General features: G+C 36.8%; 1 protein-coding gene across 4 annotated transcripts in view; it reads right to left on the bottom strand.

Moving 5' to 3' along the window:
• Positions 1 to 17,221, bottom strand: part of ANKIB1 (ankyrin repeat and IBR domain containing 1) — a 165,207-nt gene that overhangs the window by 27,177 nt on the left and 120,809 nt on the right. For all 4 annotated transcript variants that reach the window (XM_045793273.2, XM_045793271.2, XM_045793272.2 and 1 more), the window contains exon 10: positions 3,773 to 3,861. In XM_045793273.2, the coding sequence (XP_045649229.2) occupies positions 3,773 to 3,861 (89 nt within the window). The remainder of the gene's footprint in view (positions 1 to 3,772; positions 3,862 to 17,221) is intronic.

Below are 17,221 nucleotides of genomic sequence, written 5' to 3' on the forward strand. Positions count from 1 at the left end.
GTATTAAAGTGCATAACAATCTAAGATCTAACAGAATCAATATGTATGCAAGTGAAAACAAAGTTGATCTTATTTTTATTATTTATTTATTTATTTTTATTTATTTTTTGAGAGTAAAGTAACAGAAGTTTATTAAACAAGGATACAGAAAAAGCTCTCAGGAATGAGAGGGGTCCTGACAGGGTTGTCCAAAACAAAGATGATTTTAAAGAATGACTTCTTAAGGAGACTATTTGAATCCCATTCAATAACCATTTATCGTGTACTCTGGAAAAACTGGTCTCAAAATTTTTATAAATTAACCATTGTTTCACACAAATTATAATCACTCCTTCTTCTTCTCTGATTAGACATAACAGAGGCAGTTTCAGTGCTGAAAAATAGTATTTGAATCTTTATATGGAATTCTTTGAACGAATCTTAGTATATTTTATAATAGTTTTTCTCATTAATTAGATTTTGTCACTCCTTTTGCGTCTTGTAATTCAAAGACTTTGGAAAACTAGGCATAAGGGAGAAAATGATCTCGTGAATCGACAAGTTCAGTTGAAAATGCTTATGCCAAAAATATGTATGTGATCATGACCCAACAAATGAATATGTAAACAATACAGCATTTAATCATACTTTCCTTTCTTGGAATATTGTTTTAATGTATTTAATGATGATGTTCTGCTTAAGCCTTACAGTTGGCCTAGTATTATCTGCTTTAAGCCTCATCCTAAATTTCATAAACTTAGGTGGCCATTAATAGTAGTCAGCTGGTCAACACACTTCAGTCTGCAAGACAATGAGAAAACTCCTAGGTTTTTCTCAGCAACTAGGAACTTTCTCTGCAGTCTTGGCTTTGGTCCTTCTCCGGTAGACAACTTTTCAGGTGTCCTCAGTCTCTTATCTTCTATCCAATTTTCTCAAGTTCCTCCATCATTCTGAATTAAAACCCCACTTGCAACTCCTTGAGGAAATCTTCAGTTTTTCACTTGAGGTCTCCCTGTCTCTGGCCACCACAAGTAATTGTGTATACACCATATATATCATTTCTAGTTCTTCTACTTTTCTTCTCTCGTTATCAGGATCATGATCATATGTAAGGATATTTTTGTCACAGTCCCAGTGATAATCTGTACTTACTAGCCAGGTCATTCTCTCTCTCTTGCCCTAGTAAAAACTTATTCATGGGTATGGAATGAATGACCAATTTTACAATGGTAAGAGATAACTAAAAACAATCACCCATTTCAAAATGTTTGCTTCATATCTTAAATCAGATACTTACGGCCATTTTCTGCTCAAGAATTAATAAATACTATATTGTGCTAATTATTTCTTGTGGTGCATTAACACTTCTAGGCAACTGATAAGTAACTTAATAAAACTGTATCTTCTTAACTCTCCTGTATACACCTCTCCTCTCCTGTCTGCATTGCCCCTGTCTTGTTCAAACCCTCATTATCCTCTCACCTGGACATTTTGAAGTTTTCTAAGAAACAGCGTTCTTAACTTGTCTCTCAATAGTCTCTATTCACCATCCACACTTCCACCTGAGTGATCGAAGTAAGCATCTTCAATTCTCACTCTCCTACTCAGAACTGCTTCTCAGTGTCTCAGGATGAAGTCAAACCTCCCAGCACCCACAGAACCCCCGCCCGGTCCTGACACCTGATCGGGACTTCTGCCTTCCTTTGCACTGGTTGGACTGCAGGATCTGCAGTCCTTGAACATGCTATTTCACAGCTCTCCTTCACCAGAAGCCCAAATGCCCTTCCTGTTCTGGTCTGTGTGAAGAACACCTATCAGCTCTCAAGATGCAGCCTGTGCACCAGTTCTTCAAAATGCTTTTCCCGACCCTCTCAGAGAGAAAAACAATCTTCTCTTTGATCTCTTCCCTCCCTCATAATGTACCACAGGTATGCGTTCTTTCACAGCATTAATAATACTTCTTTTTCTTAGTTTTGTGTATTGCTGTCTTCGTCTCTAAAATGTAAAATTTCAAGAATGTAGAGGGCACCTTATTTCCATATTCTAATATAAAGTAGCACTCCATAAATGTTACATAAATAATATGGATACCACTTAAAAGCAATAACTTATTCCTAAGTTTTTTCAGCATCTCTTACGAGCTGCAGACAAGCACTTCTAAAATACCACTGCACACCTCCACATATATGTCCTACAAGTACCTCAAAGTTCACAATGCCCACAACAAATCATTTCTTTCCCCCTGAAAGTTACTCTTGTATCTGAATTTCCTGTTGACCAATCATACATCCTTTGACTCAAACTAAAAATTCACCTCCCTATTTTGATCTCTCTAACCTTCAGTGTCACCTGCCCAGTCATTAGTTATCTTCATAAAAATATCTCCGATAATGCCATTTTCCTACTTAAAAAATGCATCATATAGCTTATTATTACAGACAATTTGGCAAAAATCCTCACCATCTGGCAACACCTAACTTTACAACCTCATCTCTTGCAATTTCTCCCATGGACCTTAACGTTAAGCTTCATATAAAGGTATAAAGAACTGTAAGTAGGTGAGCAATAGCCAACCATGTCTAATAGAAATATAGATGTTTCTTGGTGCCAGAAGAAAAAAAAAAAAAAAGAAAAAGAAAGCAAAACCTAATGGTGTATTGCCCGATATAACACAAGCCTGTAGGGTCTCAGAGCTGTCAGCCAGGCCCTCCCAGCATCACTTCAGCTGCTGACAGCTATACCTACCACATCTCTGCCTCTGTGGGTATGCTAAAACCCAATTCCTACTTCACTGCCTTCAGAAGAATTCTATGACACCCCTCTGCCCATCCTGATTTAGTTTTCTTGTTTTTGTACTCTTATCTTTACCCAACCATATTAGTTATCATATGATATTGTAATGATCTGACTGCTTCCCTCCTAGCTTATGTACTTTTTGAAGGCTGACATCATCATCAAGTGCTTTGTTCATAATAAGTGCAGAATCAGAGTGAATTCTTTATCCTGATTTGTACTACCTCAAACTAACTCCATTATATAAAAAGTTAAAAAAATGAAATTACCTTTTAAATTAATTTGAAAGAAAACAATTGTCATAAAACACTTCAGGGGATGAAAAATGATTGCAAAGCAGATCTGTTTATTTGTTAAATGCAGGAATTGCTATTAGGAAGGCTAATTAAAACCCATTCTGTTTCCAGGCACATGCCTTGTACCTGATGTCACTCAATCCAATCTAAGTATTAATGACTTCATCTACAAAATGGGATTACTAACACCAATTTCATAGCATTTCTGTAGGATTAATATGTATTTATAGAAATCTCAGTAAAAACAGTTAGACATGCCATTTAAAATAAGTAAATCTACAGAGCCACATAATGTCAAGAAATTAACTTATCATCCACTGGAAGTTTCCAGGAAGATAAGAAGCTTCCTCTCACTACAGTTTATACATTTCTTCCCTTAAGGTACAAAAAAGCTAGGTGGTCCACCCCAGGATAAAGGGGAGTGGCTGTGGGAGAAGGGCTTAAATGTGACCCATATTTACCCTGTTCATCTTAACTGAAAACAGTCAGTTAGAACCATGGAACCTGTCTGTGATTCCCCAATGCAAAAACCTTGTGATGTTCAAAAGGGTGTTAGTTAGAGGTGTAATGTTAAACTGGAGAGCTAAACAGCATTAACCAACTTGAAAACTTACTTAATGAAGACTCTAAGTAGTAATAGGACCACATTATCTTTTAAATGCTATTAGAACATACATAGTATAGCTATCTAAGAGTCCCCTTACGTTCTTCTGGTTTCATTTCAGTTATTTTTTGTAGCCAATTTTTCCATGTTTGGCAGTCACAAGGCTCATGTGCTTCACCAAGGCACTCCCTAAGGAGGAAAACATAAAAGAGGCAATTAAAAAAAATTCTTTATCAACATCGAGGTAAAAGAATAGATGGAAAGTACCCTTCCAATTTTAAAGTTGAGAAAACTGAGGCACAGTGATCAGTGAGAGAAGCACTTCAAGAGAAGAACTGAACTGAAAACGTGATTTCAGAGCTTGATAAACACCAGGTCCAATTTTTTTTTTATTTTTTAATTTTTTAATTTATTTTATTTTTTTAAAAGATTTTATTTATTTATTTAACACAGAGAGAGAGAGAGACAGCCAGCGAGAGAGGGAACACAAGCAGGGGGAGTGGGAGAGAAAGAAGCAGGCTCCCAGCGGAAGAACCTGACGTGGGGCTCGATCCCAGAACTCCGGGATCACGCCCTGAGCCGAAGGCAGACGCTTAACGACTAAGCCACTCAGGCGCCCCCAATTTTTTTTTTTTTAAATCAATACATTCAGTTACACATTGTTAAATGTTCAAAATAGATTACCTAATATTTGTAATTTACTTTTGCATGCCAGAAGAGCTGTAAGATATTTTTATCAGTTAAGTTCTGCCTTCACTAATACTTTAAATTCTTGTACTCGAAGTTTATTCTCTGGGTGAGCAGCCTTGCTGCCATTCAGGAGCTTGTTAAACATGACAAAGACCAGGCCCATAAGACCTACTAATTAGAATCTACATGTTATCAAAATTACCACATGACCCTTCTGCATTTTAAAGTTTTAAAAGCACTATTTTATGTCACATTCTTTAAAAATTTTTTTAAAAAAATTTCTTTTCAATTTAGTTAACATACAGTGTATTATTAGTTTCAGGGATAGAATTAAGTGATTGATCAGTTGCATGTAACACCCAGGGCTCATTACTTCAAGCTCCCTCCTTAATGCCCATCACCCAGTTACCCCATCCTCCCACCCTCCCCTCCAGCAATCCTGTTTGTTCCCTACAGTTAAAGAGTCTCTTATAGTTTGCCTCTTTCTCTGTTTTTATTCTTCCTTCCATTCCCCTATGTTCATCTTTTTGTTACTTAAATTACACAAGTGAAACCATATGGTTATTTGTCTTTCTCTGACTTATTTCCCCCTTAGCATAATACCCTCTATTTTCATCCACATTTTGCAAATGGCAAGATTTCATTTTTTTGATGGCTAAGTAATATTCCATGGTATAAATATACCACCTCTTCTTTATCCAATCATCCGTCAATGGACATTTGGGCTCTTTCCACAGTTTGGGTATTGTGGACATTGCTGCTATAAACATTGGGGTGCAGGTGCCTCTTCGGATCACTATGTTTGTATACTTACAATAAATACCTAATAGTGCAATGCTAGGTCATTGGGTAGCTATATTTTCAACTTTTTGAGGAACCTCCATACTGTCTTCCAGAGTGGCTGCACCAGCTTGCATTCCCACCAAACACTGTAAGAGGGTTCCCTTTCCTTCACATCTTCAATATCTGTTGTTTCCTGAGTTGTTAATTTTAGCCATTCTGACTGGTGTGAGGTGGTATCTCATTGTGGTTTTGATCGTTATTTCCCTGAGTGATGTTGAGCATTTTTCATGTGTTTATTGGTCATCTGTATGCCTTCTTTGGAGAAATGTCTGTTCATGTCTTCTACCCATTTCTTGACTGAATTTTTTGTTTTTTGGGTGTTGAGTTTGATAAATTCTTTATAGATTTTGGATATTAGCCCTTTATCTGATATGTCATTTGCAAATATCTTCTCCCATTCTGTAGGTTGTCTTTTAGTTTTGTTGGTTATTTACTTTGCCAAGCAAAAGCTTTTTATCCTGATGAAATCCCAATAGTTCATTTTTGCTTTTGTTTCGCTTGCTTTTGGAGACGTGTCTAGCAAGAAGTTGCTGCAGCCACAGTTCAAAGAGGTTGCTGCCTCTGTTCTCCACTAGGATTTTGATGGATTCCTGTCTCACATTTAGGTCTTTCATCCATTTTGAATTTGTTTTTGTGTATGCTGTACGAAAGTGGTCCAGTTTCATTTTTCTGCATGTGGCTATCCAATCTTCTGAACATCGTTTGCTGGAGAGACTGTCTTTTTTCCACTGGATATTTTTTCCTGCTTTGTCAATGATTAGTTGACCACAGAGTTGAGGGTCCATTTCTGGGTTCTCTATTCTGTTCCACTGACCTATGTGTCTGTTTTTGTGCCAGTACCATCCTGTCTTGATGATTATAGCTTTGTAATACAGCTTGAAGTCCAGAATTGTGATGTCAGCTTTTTCTTTTTCAGTATTCGTTTGGCTATTTGAGGTCTTTTTTCTGGCTCCATACAAATTTTAGGATTGTTTCAGCTCTGTGAAAAATGCTGGTAGTATTTTGATAGGGATTGCACTGAACGTGTAGATTGCTTTGGGTAGCACAGACATTTTAACAATATTTGTTCTTCCACTTCATGAGCATGGAATGTTTTTCCATTTCTTTGTGTCTTCCTCAATTTCTTTCATTAAGTGTTCCATAGTTTTCTGAGTACAGATCTTTTATCTCTTTGGTTAGCTTCTATTCCTAGGTATCTAATGGTTTTTGGTGCAATTGTAAATGGGATCGATTCCTTGATTTCTCTTCCTGTTGTTTCACTGTTAGTGTATAGGAATGCAACAGGCTTCTGTGTGTTGCTTTTATACCTTGCAACTTTGCTGAATTCCTTTATCAGTTCTAGCAATTTTTTCCTGGGGTCTTTTGGGTTTTCCACAGAGTACCCTGTCATCTGTGAAGAGTGAAAGTTTGACTTCTTTGCTGATTTGGATGCCTTTTATTTCTTTTTGCTGTCTGATTGCTGAGGCTAGGACTTCCACTACAATGATGAACAACAGTGGTGAGAGTGGACATCCCTGTCGTGTCCCTGATATTAGGGGAAAAGCTCTGTTTCTCTCCTCTGAGGATATTTGCTGTGGGTCTTTCTTATATGGCTTTTATGATGTTGAGAAATGTTCCCTCTCTCCCTACATGGTGGAGGGTTTTTATCAAGAAAGGATGCTGTACTTTGTCAAATACTTTTTATCATATGGTTCATATGGTTCTTATCCTATTAGTAATACAGTGTATCACACTGATTGATTGTGGATGTTGAAGTATCCCTACAGCCCGGGAATAAATCCCACTTGGTTGTGGTGAATAATCCTTTTAATGTACTGTTGCATCCTATTGGCTAGTATCTTGGTGGGAATTTCTGCATCCATATTCATCAGGGATATTCATCTGCATCTATAATTCTCCTTTTACTGGGGTCTTTATCTGGTTTTGGGATCAAGGTAATGCTGGCCTCACAGAATGAGTTCGGAAGTTTTCCTTCCATTTCTATTTTTTGTAACAACTTCAGAAGAACAGGTATTAATTCTTCCTTAAATGTTTGGTAGAATTCCCCTGGGAAGCCGTCTGGCCTTGGGCCCTTTTTTGTTGGGAAATTTTTGATGACTGCTTTAATTTCTTTGCTGGTTATGGGTCTGTTCTGGTTTTCTATTTCTTCCTGTTTCAGTTGCAGTAGTTTAGGTTTCTAGAAATGCATTAATTTCTTCTGGATTGCCTGATTTGTTGGCATGTAACTGCTCATAATATTCTAATTGTTGGTATTTCTGCAGTGTTGACTGTGATCTCTCCTTTTTCATTCATGATTTTATTTATTTGAGTCCTTCCTCTTTTCTTTTTGATAAGCCTGGCCAGGGGTTTATCGATCTTATTCTTTCAAAGAACCAGCTCCTAGTTTTGTTGATCTGTCCTGTTTTTTTGATTTCTATATCATTGATTTCTCATCTAATCTTTATTATTTATCTTTTCCTGCTGTATTTAGGCTGTATTTGCTGTTCTTTTCCCAGCTCCTTTAGATGTAAGATTAGGTTGTATATTTGAGACTTTTCTTGCTTCTTGAGGAAGGTCTATATTACTATATACTTTCCTCTTAGGACTGCCTTTGCTTCATGTCAAAGATTTTGAACTGTTGTTTTCACTTTCATTTGCTTCCATGTTTTTAAAAAATTCTTTGATTTCCTGGCTGACTCATTCATTCTTTAGTAGAATGTTCTTTGATCTCCATGTATTTGTGGTCCTTCCAAATTTTTCCTTGTGGTTAACTTCAAGTTTCATAGCATTGTGGTCTGAAAATAGGTATGGTATGATTTCAATCTTTTTGTACTGGTTGAGACCTGATTTGTGACCCAGTATGTGATCTACTCTGGAGAATGTTCCACGTGCACTTGAAAAGAATGTACATTCTGCTGCTTTAGGGTAAAATGCTCTGAATATATCTGTTAAGTCCATCTGGTCCAGTGTGTCATTCGAAGCCCTTGTTTCCTTGCTCACCTTCTGCTTAGATGATCTGTCCACTGCTGTGAATGGGGTGCTGAAGTCCCCTACTATTATTGTATTATCATTGAGTTTCTTTGTTATTAATTGACTTACATATTTGGCTCCTCTCAAATTAGGGGCATAAATATTTACAATCATTAGATCTTGTTGTTGGATAGACCCCCTTTATTATGATATAGTGTCCTTCTTCATCTCTTACTACAGTCTTTGGTTTAAAATCTAGTTTGAGTGATAGAAGGATGGCTACTCTACCTTTCTTTTTTTTAAATATTTTATTTATTTGACAGAGACAGCAAGAAAGGGAACACAAGCAAGCGGAGTGTGAGAGGGAGAAACAGGCTTTCTGCCGAGCAGGGAGCCTGGTGTGGGGCTTGATCCCAGGACCCTGGGATCATGACCTGAGCCAAAGGCAGATGCTTAATGGCTGAGCCACCCAGGCACCCCTCTACTCTACCTTTCTTTTGATTACATCACATTCTTGTTGTTACTTTCACCTTAAAATCCCCAAGTAACAGGGCAATCTAATTTACTTTTGAGTTTGCTGAATCCCAATTTTCTGTTTCACTGGAATTTGGCAAAGTTTGATTTAAATAATAAAGAACATATCAACTAATCATTAGTTAACTTGATTTTACATTCTTTCTATAGCTATATAAAAATCAGGGGCACCTGGGTGGCTCAGTCGTTAACTCTCCCACTCCCCCTGCTGGTGTTCCCCTCTCACTGTGTCTCTTTCTGTCCAATAAATAAATAAAATCTTAAAAAAATAAATAAAAATAAAAAATAAAAATCAACATTCAAAAGGGGTAAAGCCTTTAAAAATTACTTATTTTAATTCAATATGATGGTATATTCTGTAGTACAAAGGAAATTTTACAGTAAATAACAAAATATCATGGGGGCGGGGGGAAGAAAAGCCTAATCTGTAGGTGTCATCATCATTATCACCATCATGATATGTTATTTTAAACAAAGATCTTATTTGCAAAGATTAAGTCTATTAAGACACCTGCGGATGCAGGCAGTCTTACAAACTAAAAAGTAACACTTTACTATATTAAGAATGTTAACAGGGTACCTGGGGGGCTCAGTTGGTTAAGCATCTGCTTTTGGCTCAGGTTATGATTTCGGGGTCCTGGAATCAAGCCCCATGTCAGGCTCCCTGCTCAGTGGGAAGTCTGCTTCTCCCTCTCCCTCTCCCCCCAACTTGTGCTCTCTCTAATAAATAAAATCTTAAAAAAAAAAGAATGTAACAATTCTACTTCAAGCCCATTAAAATAGCTACTATTAAAAAACTGGAAGACAACAAGTGTTGGGAAGGATGTGGAGAAACTGGAACCCTTGCTGGTAGGAATCTAAAATGATGCAGTTGTTATGGAAAAGTTTGGTAGTTCCTCAAAATAAAAGACATAGAATTACTACATGATCTATCAATTCCACTCCTAAGGATATACCTAAAAGAATTGAAAGCATTGACTAAAATTTTCTCAGCAATGTTCACAACAGTATTATTCACAACAGCCAGAATATTGTTAACAACCCATGTGTCCATCAACAAATGAGCAGATAAATAAAATGTGGTACACACACACACACACACACACATACACACACACACACAGAGGAATATTAGTAGGCCATAAAAAGGAATGAAATTCTGATTTATGCTACAACATGGATGAATCTTGAGACATTATGCTAAGTGTAATAAGTCAGAAACAAAAGGAAAACTATCGTATGGTTCCACTTACATTAAATATCCAGAATAGGGAATTCACAGAGACAGAAAGTAGAATGGTGGTTACCAGGAGCTATGGGGCAAGGGAGGATGGGGAGTTTTTGCTTAATGGTTAGAGTTTCTGTTTGGTATGAGGTAAAAGTTCTGTAAATGTATAGGAAATGGTTGTACAACATTAGGAATGTACTTAATACCACTGAATTATATACTTAAAAATGTTTTGAAGAAAGAAAAACACCAATTATCTTGAAAGGGTAATTTGGTGTGCTTCAATTTCTGACATTACTATTTGGGAAATCTTTTCCATAACTGTGGTTTTATAACATTTTTTAGTAATTTATTGGTAACTTAACAGTCATTCAAAAAATAATGAGTTGATTAAAAATGGAAGTTAAAAAATGGAAGTAGATATATTACATTCGCTTTGGTATATATTAAAATAAACTCTGCTTCCTGGAAATGTAAGGCATATCTGTGATAACTGTTAATTTTAATTTGGCACATATACTAGCATATACCAGAGTAAAAAGTATGCCACAGATCTAGGAACAGTGTTTCCATATGGTGCTTGAGAATACATGTAGGAATACAGAATCTAGATTTCTCATGACTTATTAAAAAAAAATTAGGTGTAATTCCATATCTTCAGTATCTAAAACAAATGAAGTCAATGAAATAAATTATTTCCATTAATTTTAAGAGTTCTCCCCCTGAAGATTAAACAGCACATTGAATGTTTTTTCCCTACTAGAATCAATACCAATATGACTGGCTCTGGTGTTCGGACATTTTCTGACAAAACTGAGAAAATACTGAGTGGGGGAGGCGGTGGAGAGGAAAACCCAATGTTTTCAAACGGAGTCTGAAAAAATAAATTGTATTTCTTCAAAACGCCATAATTGTTTACTGGTATTCTTGGTCTCTGAGGCTGCGTTGCATTACATAGCAAGATTTTCTTTTCCAGAACCTCACAGGAGGACACACAGCTGCTGTTTCCTCAGGTGCTAGCCCCATCAGCAGGATCACTTCTGAATGTTATAACTCGATGGCAGTTTCCAGTGCAATGTTAAGAATGGGTATAAAAAGGAGAGGCTTTTTATATAAAAAATCAGAGTAAGGACTATAAATTAAAAAGGGAGCTAGAGGTTGCCTTTTAAAACTAAGGTATTTGGGAAAACAAGCCCAACTACTTTAAAGTATGGTAATAACAATGCTACTGGACATTATGTGACTGATAATCTGAATTATGCCATATGTAGGGAGAGACGTTATTCTGAGACAAGTAATAAAGAGACTGGAATGTTCTGTAGATACTGTAAAGCTAAATTCCTGAAGAGTTTTAACCAAGATACAGATGATTGGTGACAAGTATTCTGACAGACCTAGTACCTATTGTTGAGACTGTACCTCAAAATGTCACTAAAAACAAGGTAATTTTAAGAGGAATTTTGCCTCGCAGTCAACTGAAATTTAGACACACCAATAGAGTGGGTGAAGTGCTTCATAAGGGGAAAAGTGCTTCATTATAAAGGAAAAAAAAAGATTGTCTAATATAAAATCCTTAACCCTGTCCAACTATCACAGTTAACTAATATCAAGAGATTGAGGAATGGCTCTTTCCTTGAAAAAATTTGAATATGCACAACCACTGGCAGGAATATACACTGGCTACAAAGGATTCTGGAAAAGGAAAAACCTTTTACTAAAGTTTCATAACCTGATGGGAAATTCCTACCAAGAAGTTGACAATTTCTGCACTACTGGGTATTTACGCCAAAGATACAAATATAGTGATCCAAAGGGGCACCTGCACCCCAAAGTTTATAGCAGCAATGTCCACAATAGCCAAACTGTGGAAAGAGCCCAGATGTCCACAGACAGATGAATGGATAAAAAAGATGTGTGTATATATATATATATATATATATATATATATATATATATATATATATATACACACACACACACACACATATATACACACAATGGACTACTACTCAGCCATCAAAAAAATGAAGTCTTGCCATTTGCAACGATGTGCATGGAACTAGAGGATATGATGCTAAGCAAAAAAGTCAGAGAAAGGCAATTATATGATCTCACTCAGATGTGGAATTTAAGAAACAAAACAGAGGATCATAGGGGGGAGAGGAAAAAATAAAACAAGATGAAATCAGGGAAGGAGACAAACCATAAAGACTCTTAATCATAGGAAACAAACTGAGGGTTGCTGGCGGGGAGAGGGATGGAGAGATGGAGTAACTGGGTGATAGCCATTAAGGAGGGCATGTGATGTAATGAGCACTGGGTGTTATATAAGACTGATGAATCACTGACCTCTACCTCTGAAACTAATAATATATTGTATGTTAATTAACGGAATTAAAAAAATCAGTAGGTGGGAAAATTTATTATAAAATATTAGAACATATTTTGGAAGCATGATCTGAAACACTTCATTTATGTAAGCTTTTAATTAAAAATTTTTTTTCTTGGGGTACCTGGGTGGCTCAGTCAGTTAAAGTGTCTGCCTTTGGCTCGGATCATGATTCCCAGGGTCCTGAGACTGAGCCCTACATCAGGCTCTCTGCTCAGCAGGGAGCCTGCTTCTCCATCTCGCTTGGCCTGCCGCTCCCCCTACTTGTGCTCTTTTTCTCTAATAAATAAATAAAATCTTAAAAGTTTTGCCTTTCCAAATTTTTTTTGATAAATCTGACATGTAACATTGTGTGAATTTAAAGTATACAGTGTGCCACTTTGATACATTTATGTATGGTAATATGATTGGCGTTGTAACAATTTTTATCATATTACATGTTTATTAGTAAAAAAAAAGTAACACCTCCTTCTTAAAAAAAAAAGTTGACAATTTCAGTTCACTGCCATTTTAGAACTTTATTAATGACCCATCCTGAGTAAGTAGAAATCCTCATTTTATGATTCTCCTCCTTTAGACAACTTTTCCCCTTAATTAACAAATTAACTAAAAATTATAATTTTAAAAAACTAGTATTTTTGGGGTGCCTCGGTGGCTCAGTCAGTTAAGCTTCCAACTCTTGAATTTGGCTCAGGGTTGTGAGATTGAGTCCCACATCAGGCTCCATACTGGGTGTGGAGCCTGCTTAAGATTCTCTTCCTTTCCCTCTGCCTCATCCCCTGCCCCCCCCAAACATACAAGAATATTTTTTAGTATACCAGGCAATGTTGTAATTCCTTACATGTACCGACTCATTTAATCCACACAACACTTCTTTGAAATCAGTACTATTATCCCCAATTTACAGGCATGGAGAGGCTCAGCACTCTGCCAAAGGTCACACAGAAAGCAAGCAGATGAGCTGAGATTTGAAGCCAAATAGTTTGGCTTACATTTTGTGCTGATTGCATCAGTTACAAAGGCTTCAACTGTATTACTGTACTATAAGAGAGGATGCTTGTTTATCATCAAGTCACACAGCTAGTTAGCGGCAGTTAAGTCTCAAATGTAGGCCCTGTGTCTCCCAATTAATGACAATCATGTGCTCCACTGAAACTTGATATATTGAACTTTCAACAGTATTTATTTAGATGAGTATGATACTTTGTATAGAGTAGACATGATATTTAAACAGGGTCTTACGATCAATTTTGATCAAATAAATATGTCTCATTTCTGAGCCTACGACAAGCTGGGGAATAGGTTCTGCTTGTCTGCAGGGCTCTGATACTTAAATAGCTAAATGCTGCCAGTCTGGAAAAATCTTCTTCCAGAACCAGAGCTATTAAGCTAAGGAACCGAGACTCTAATTTTGCAAGCGAAAATGAGATTCAACTATTAGGGCCCACAAACAAGAACAACATTTATTTTGCCCAGAGGACTCTTAAAGAGTCCACTGTCTGAAGTCTGTGGAGGAGATGAAGCATGAAACTGTGCTTTAACTCAATCAAGATTCATAAGCCTAACAGGAGAGTAAGTTTTATCAAAATCTTTATTGTGGGTATTGGAGGAAAACAGAACAAGTTGATAACAATATTAATGCACTAATGCACATTCACTTGGGAAATTTCCCGAAATACCTGACAAGTCTGCACATTGTACTCTGATTCACCGGAAACTTCAATGGACTAGAAACCTGATGCTGTGATTTCTCATCAGTTGTATCTCTATAATCCAAATCTTACTGGGTTCAATTTGTTTCATGGTGATGGTGACACTACTTTAAAGGTTTCTTTGCATAGTTCAGTAAATAGATGTTCCACAGCTGGGTGATATATTTTTAAAACCACAGAATATTATTGTTTAGAATATTCATGCCGGTCAATTATATTGAATAACTTTAAAATATATTTGGCTGTCTACAGATTTAGAAGAGATGAATTCCATTTAAGTCTCTATTTCCAGAGGCAACACTGGTGATTAAAGGGACTGGGGATACTCTGAGGTGATACAGGAGAGAAATGACCACTATACCTAACGTTAAATTTAAGTTCTTCTCCTCATAGATTAGAATTTGGGTGGTATTAAGAAGTATTTTTGACAACAAATCTTTATTTTTTATTTTTAAAAAGTATATTTATTTTTTAAAAGATTTTATTTATTTATTTTAGAGATAGTGCAAACGGGGGGAGGGAAAGGAGGAGAGGGACAAGCAGACTCCGCACTGAGAGCAGAGTCTGATCTGGGGCTTGATTCCAGGACCCTGAGGTGACCTGAGCCAAAATCAAGAGTCAAACTATTAACCAACTGAGCCACCCAGGCGCCTCAGGGAGCAAATCTTTAAAGAGTTGCCTCAGAAAAGAAAGACTTCGCGTTTGTTCACAGGGCACAGAAGTTACATAGTAGCATATTCTACTTAATAAAAACAGAGGGGAGATGGTCACTGGCTCAAGTTACGAACACTGTCCAGGACAACACAGTCAAATCAGACAAAATATAATTATATAGGCTAGGGGGAGAAAGCATTCTAGGTTCAGTTAATAAGGGCAAAGAAGTGGTGGGTGAACAAGTTACAAGAGAAAGGGCTACACTGAGGTGGGAAGGGAAATGTCTACTCCCACCTTCCCTCCTACTGATAAATATATTTAGTTATATTCAGGCACACATCCCTTGAGGATGGCTCTCAACTCATTCTGTCACACGAAGCTCTTTAAAAGAAGGAACTATTATTGCCTTTTCTTGTGGTTTTTGTAATCATCTTTAGAGAATATTTCTGAGCTTTCTGGGGAAAGAAAGAAGCAAAACCAAGAATCATATGCCTTTATTTTATGAAGATGTCTCTGAGAAAGCTTCCTTTCCCATACAGCAGATTTTGCCTCTCTATTAAATAGATAAGGGCAGTAGAATTCTTAGAATTTATTTTTTTTTAATTTTTAGAAATTTCTGATTTAGGCAAACCTCTTTTACTACATGAATAAAAGTAGGAAGAATGTAAAAACACAGACTGCAAATTAATGCCTAGAGAGGTGCAGCAGGCAATGTAAAAATCCTAGAAAAGGATTTAGATTTAGAATTGTTAGTCCAGAAAACGATTCTATTTGCTGAACTCTCTACTACCCTTATGAATGGAGAAAGAGTAAATAATTACCAAATGTGACCTTGAATCCATGTGGCCATTCACAGATCCCCTGAACTAGGATAAAATTCAAAAGAGGGCCTGTGGTCTTGGTGTATCGTCTCCAAAGAATCTTGAGTATAGGCAGCCCGATATTTTGGGGTGTGAGAAAGAATAAGTGAATATATTTCTCCAAATACTGGTCTAGAAATGTACATTTATAGCATCATATATGTTTATAGATTCATTCATATAGCTTTTAGAGTCTAACCTATATTGGTAGTTTTTTCCACTAGTTTTGTCATGTTTAGTCAAACCAAACTTATTACCTGCAACATACAAAGGTTTACTAGTAAAAACTAGTAAAAGCCAGACCACAGAAACCACGGAGCTTAAGAAGACAATGCTAATCACAGGTTCTTCTTTTCCCTTCAAAACTTTATTATTCTCTGATCTTAGGAAATGCTTTCTTCTCCTTATCTTCTAAATGTTTTACTAATTTATATTTTCCATTTTTGTAGCTTCTCTACCAATCCTCTAAATCAGCCTTTTTCAATCAGGATGTTTACATGAACAGAGAACTCAGAATTCGATTTATGTGATAACTTTTCTCAATTTTCCCAAGGATAATACATGATTAGTACTATTCATTTTGTTTTATTTTTTTCAGCTTCTTAAATTTATTTTTTAATTTTTAAAGGTTTTATTCATTTATTTGAGAGAAGGGGTAGAGAGAGTACGAGCAGGGTAAAGGACAGAGGGAGAAGCAGACTGTCTACTGTGCGGGGAGCCCCAGGCAGGGCTCCATCAGGGGACTCCAGCATCATGAGCCCAGCCAAAGGCAGATGCTTAACTGACTGAGCCACACAGGCACCCCCTTTTAGGCTTTTTTTAAATAAAGATTTTATTTATTTACTTGAGAGAGAGAGAACAAGAGGGAGAGAAAGAGAGTGCACGAGGGGAGAAAAAGAGAGAGCCGTGCGCGCGTGTGTGCACAAGTGGGGGGTGGGGCAAGCAGACTCCCCACTGAGTGTGGAGCCTATGACAAAGGACTCCATCCCAGGACCCTGAGATCATGACCTGAGCCGAAGTCAGTCACTTAACCGACTGAGCTGCCTAGGCACCCCTGATTAGTACCATTTTAGATGCACAGGGTGCACACAGTGGGATGCCTTAGGGCATGTGAGCTTAAGTTTTTGAAGAAACTCCATACTAACTCAAAAAGGAAGCTCCTTTTATTTATTTTTTTTACTTTAGTATTCTTATGTTACAGTAAAGTGGGTTCATATTCATTTAAGGACTATTTATTTATGAACTATTAAGCTCATATAAATTTATTAACTCACTTGTCACTTCTGAGCTGGATCCCGACCTCTTCTGGTGAGGTAGTAAGGTGGAGTTAAGAACCAATCAGCAAATAGTAAAACTTGTAAAACTAAAAATTATGAATTTGTCTTGTAAATGTTTTGAAAAATTACCGTAAGGCATGTGGATGTAATCTATTATTCAATATTCTGTTGTATTTTACTTGCTGAGTCTGATTTCGCCATCAAAGTAGTCAATGTGATTTTTCTTTCATTAATCATTTCATTCAAGTACCTAGAGCACAGGAGTCTAGCAAACTTTTCTGTAAAGAACCAAATGGTAAATATTTTGGGTTTTGTACGCCATATGGTTTCTGTCGGAACTATGTAATGCTGCCATGGCCTGAAAGCAGCCACAAAAAATAAATTGGCACAAATGGTGTGGCTGTGTTCCAATA

This window comes from Ursus americanus, chromosome 3, assembly GCF_024610735.1.
Source record: "Ursus americanus isolate L20-20 chromosome 3, mUrsAme1.1.p, whole genome shotgun sequence".
NCBI lineage: Eukaryota > Metazoa > Chordata > Mammalia > Carnivora > Ursidae > Ursus > Ursus americanus.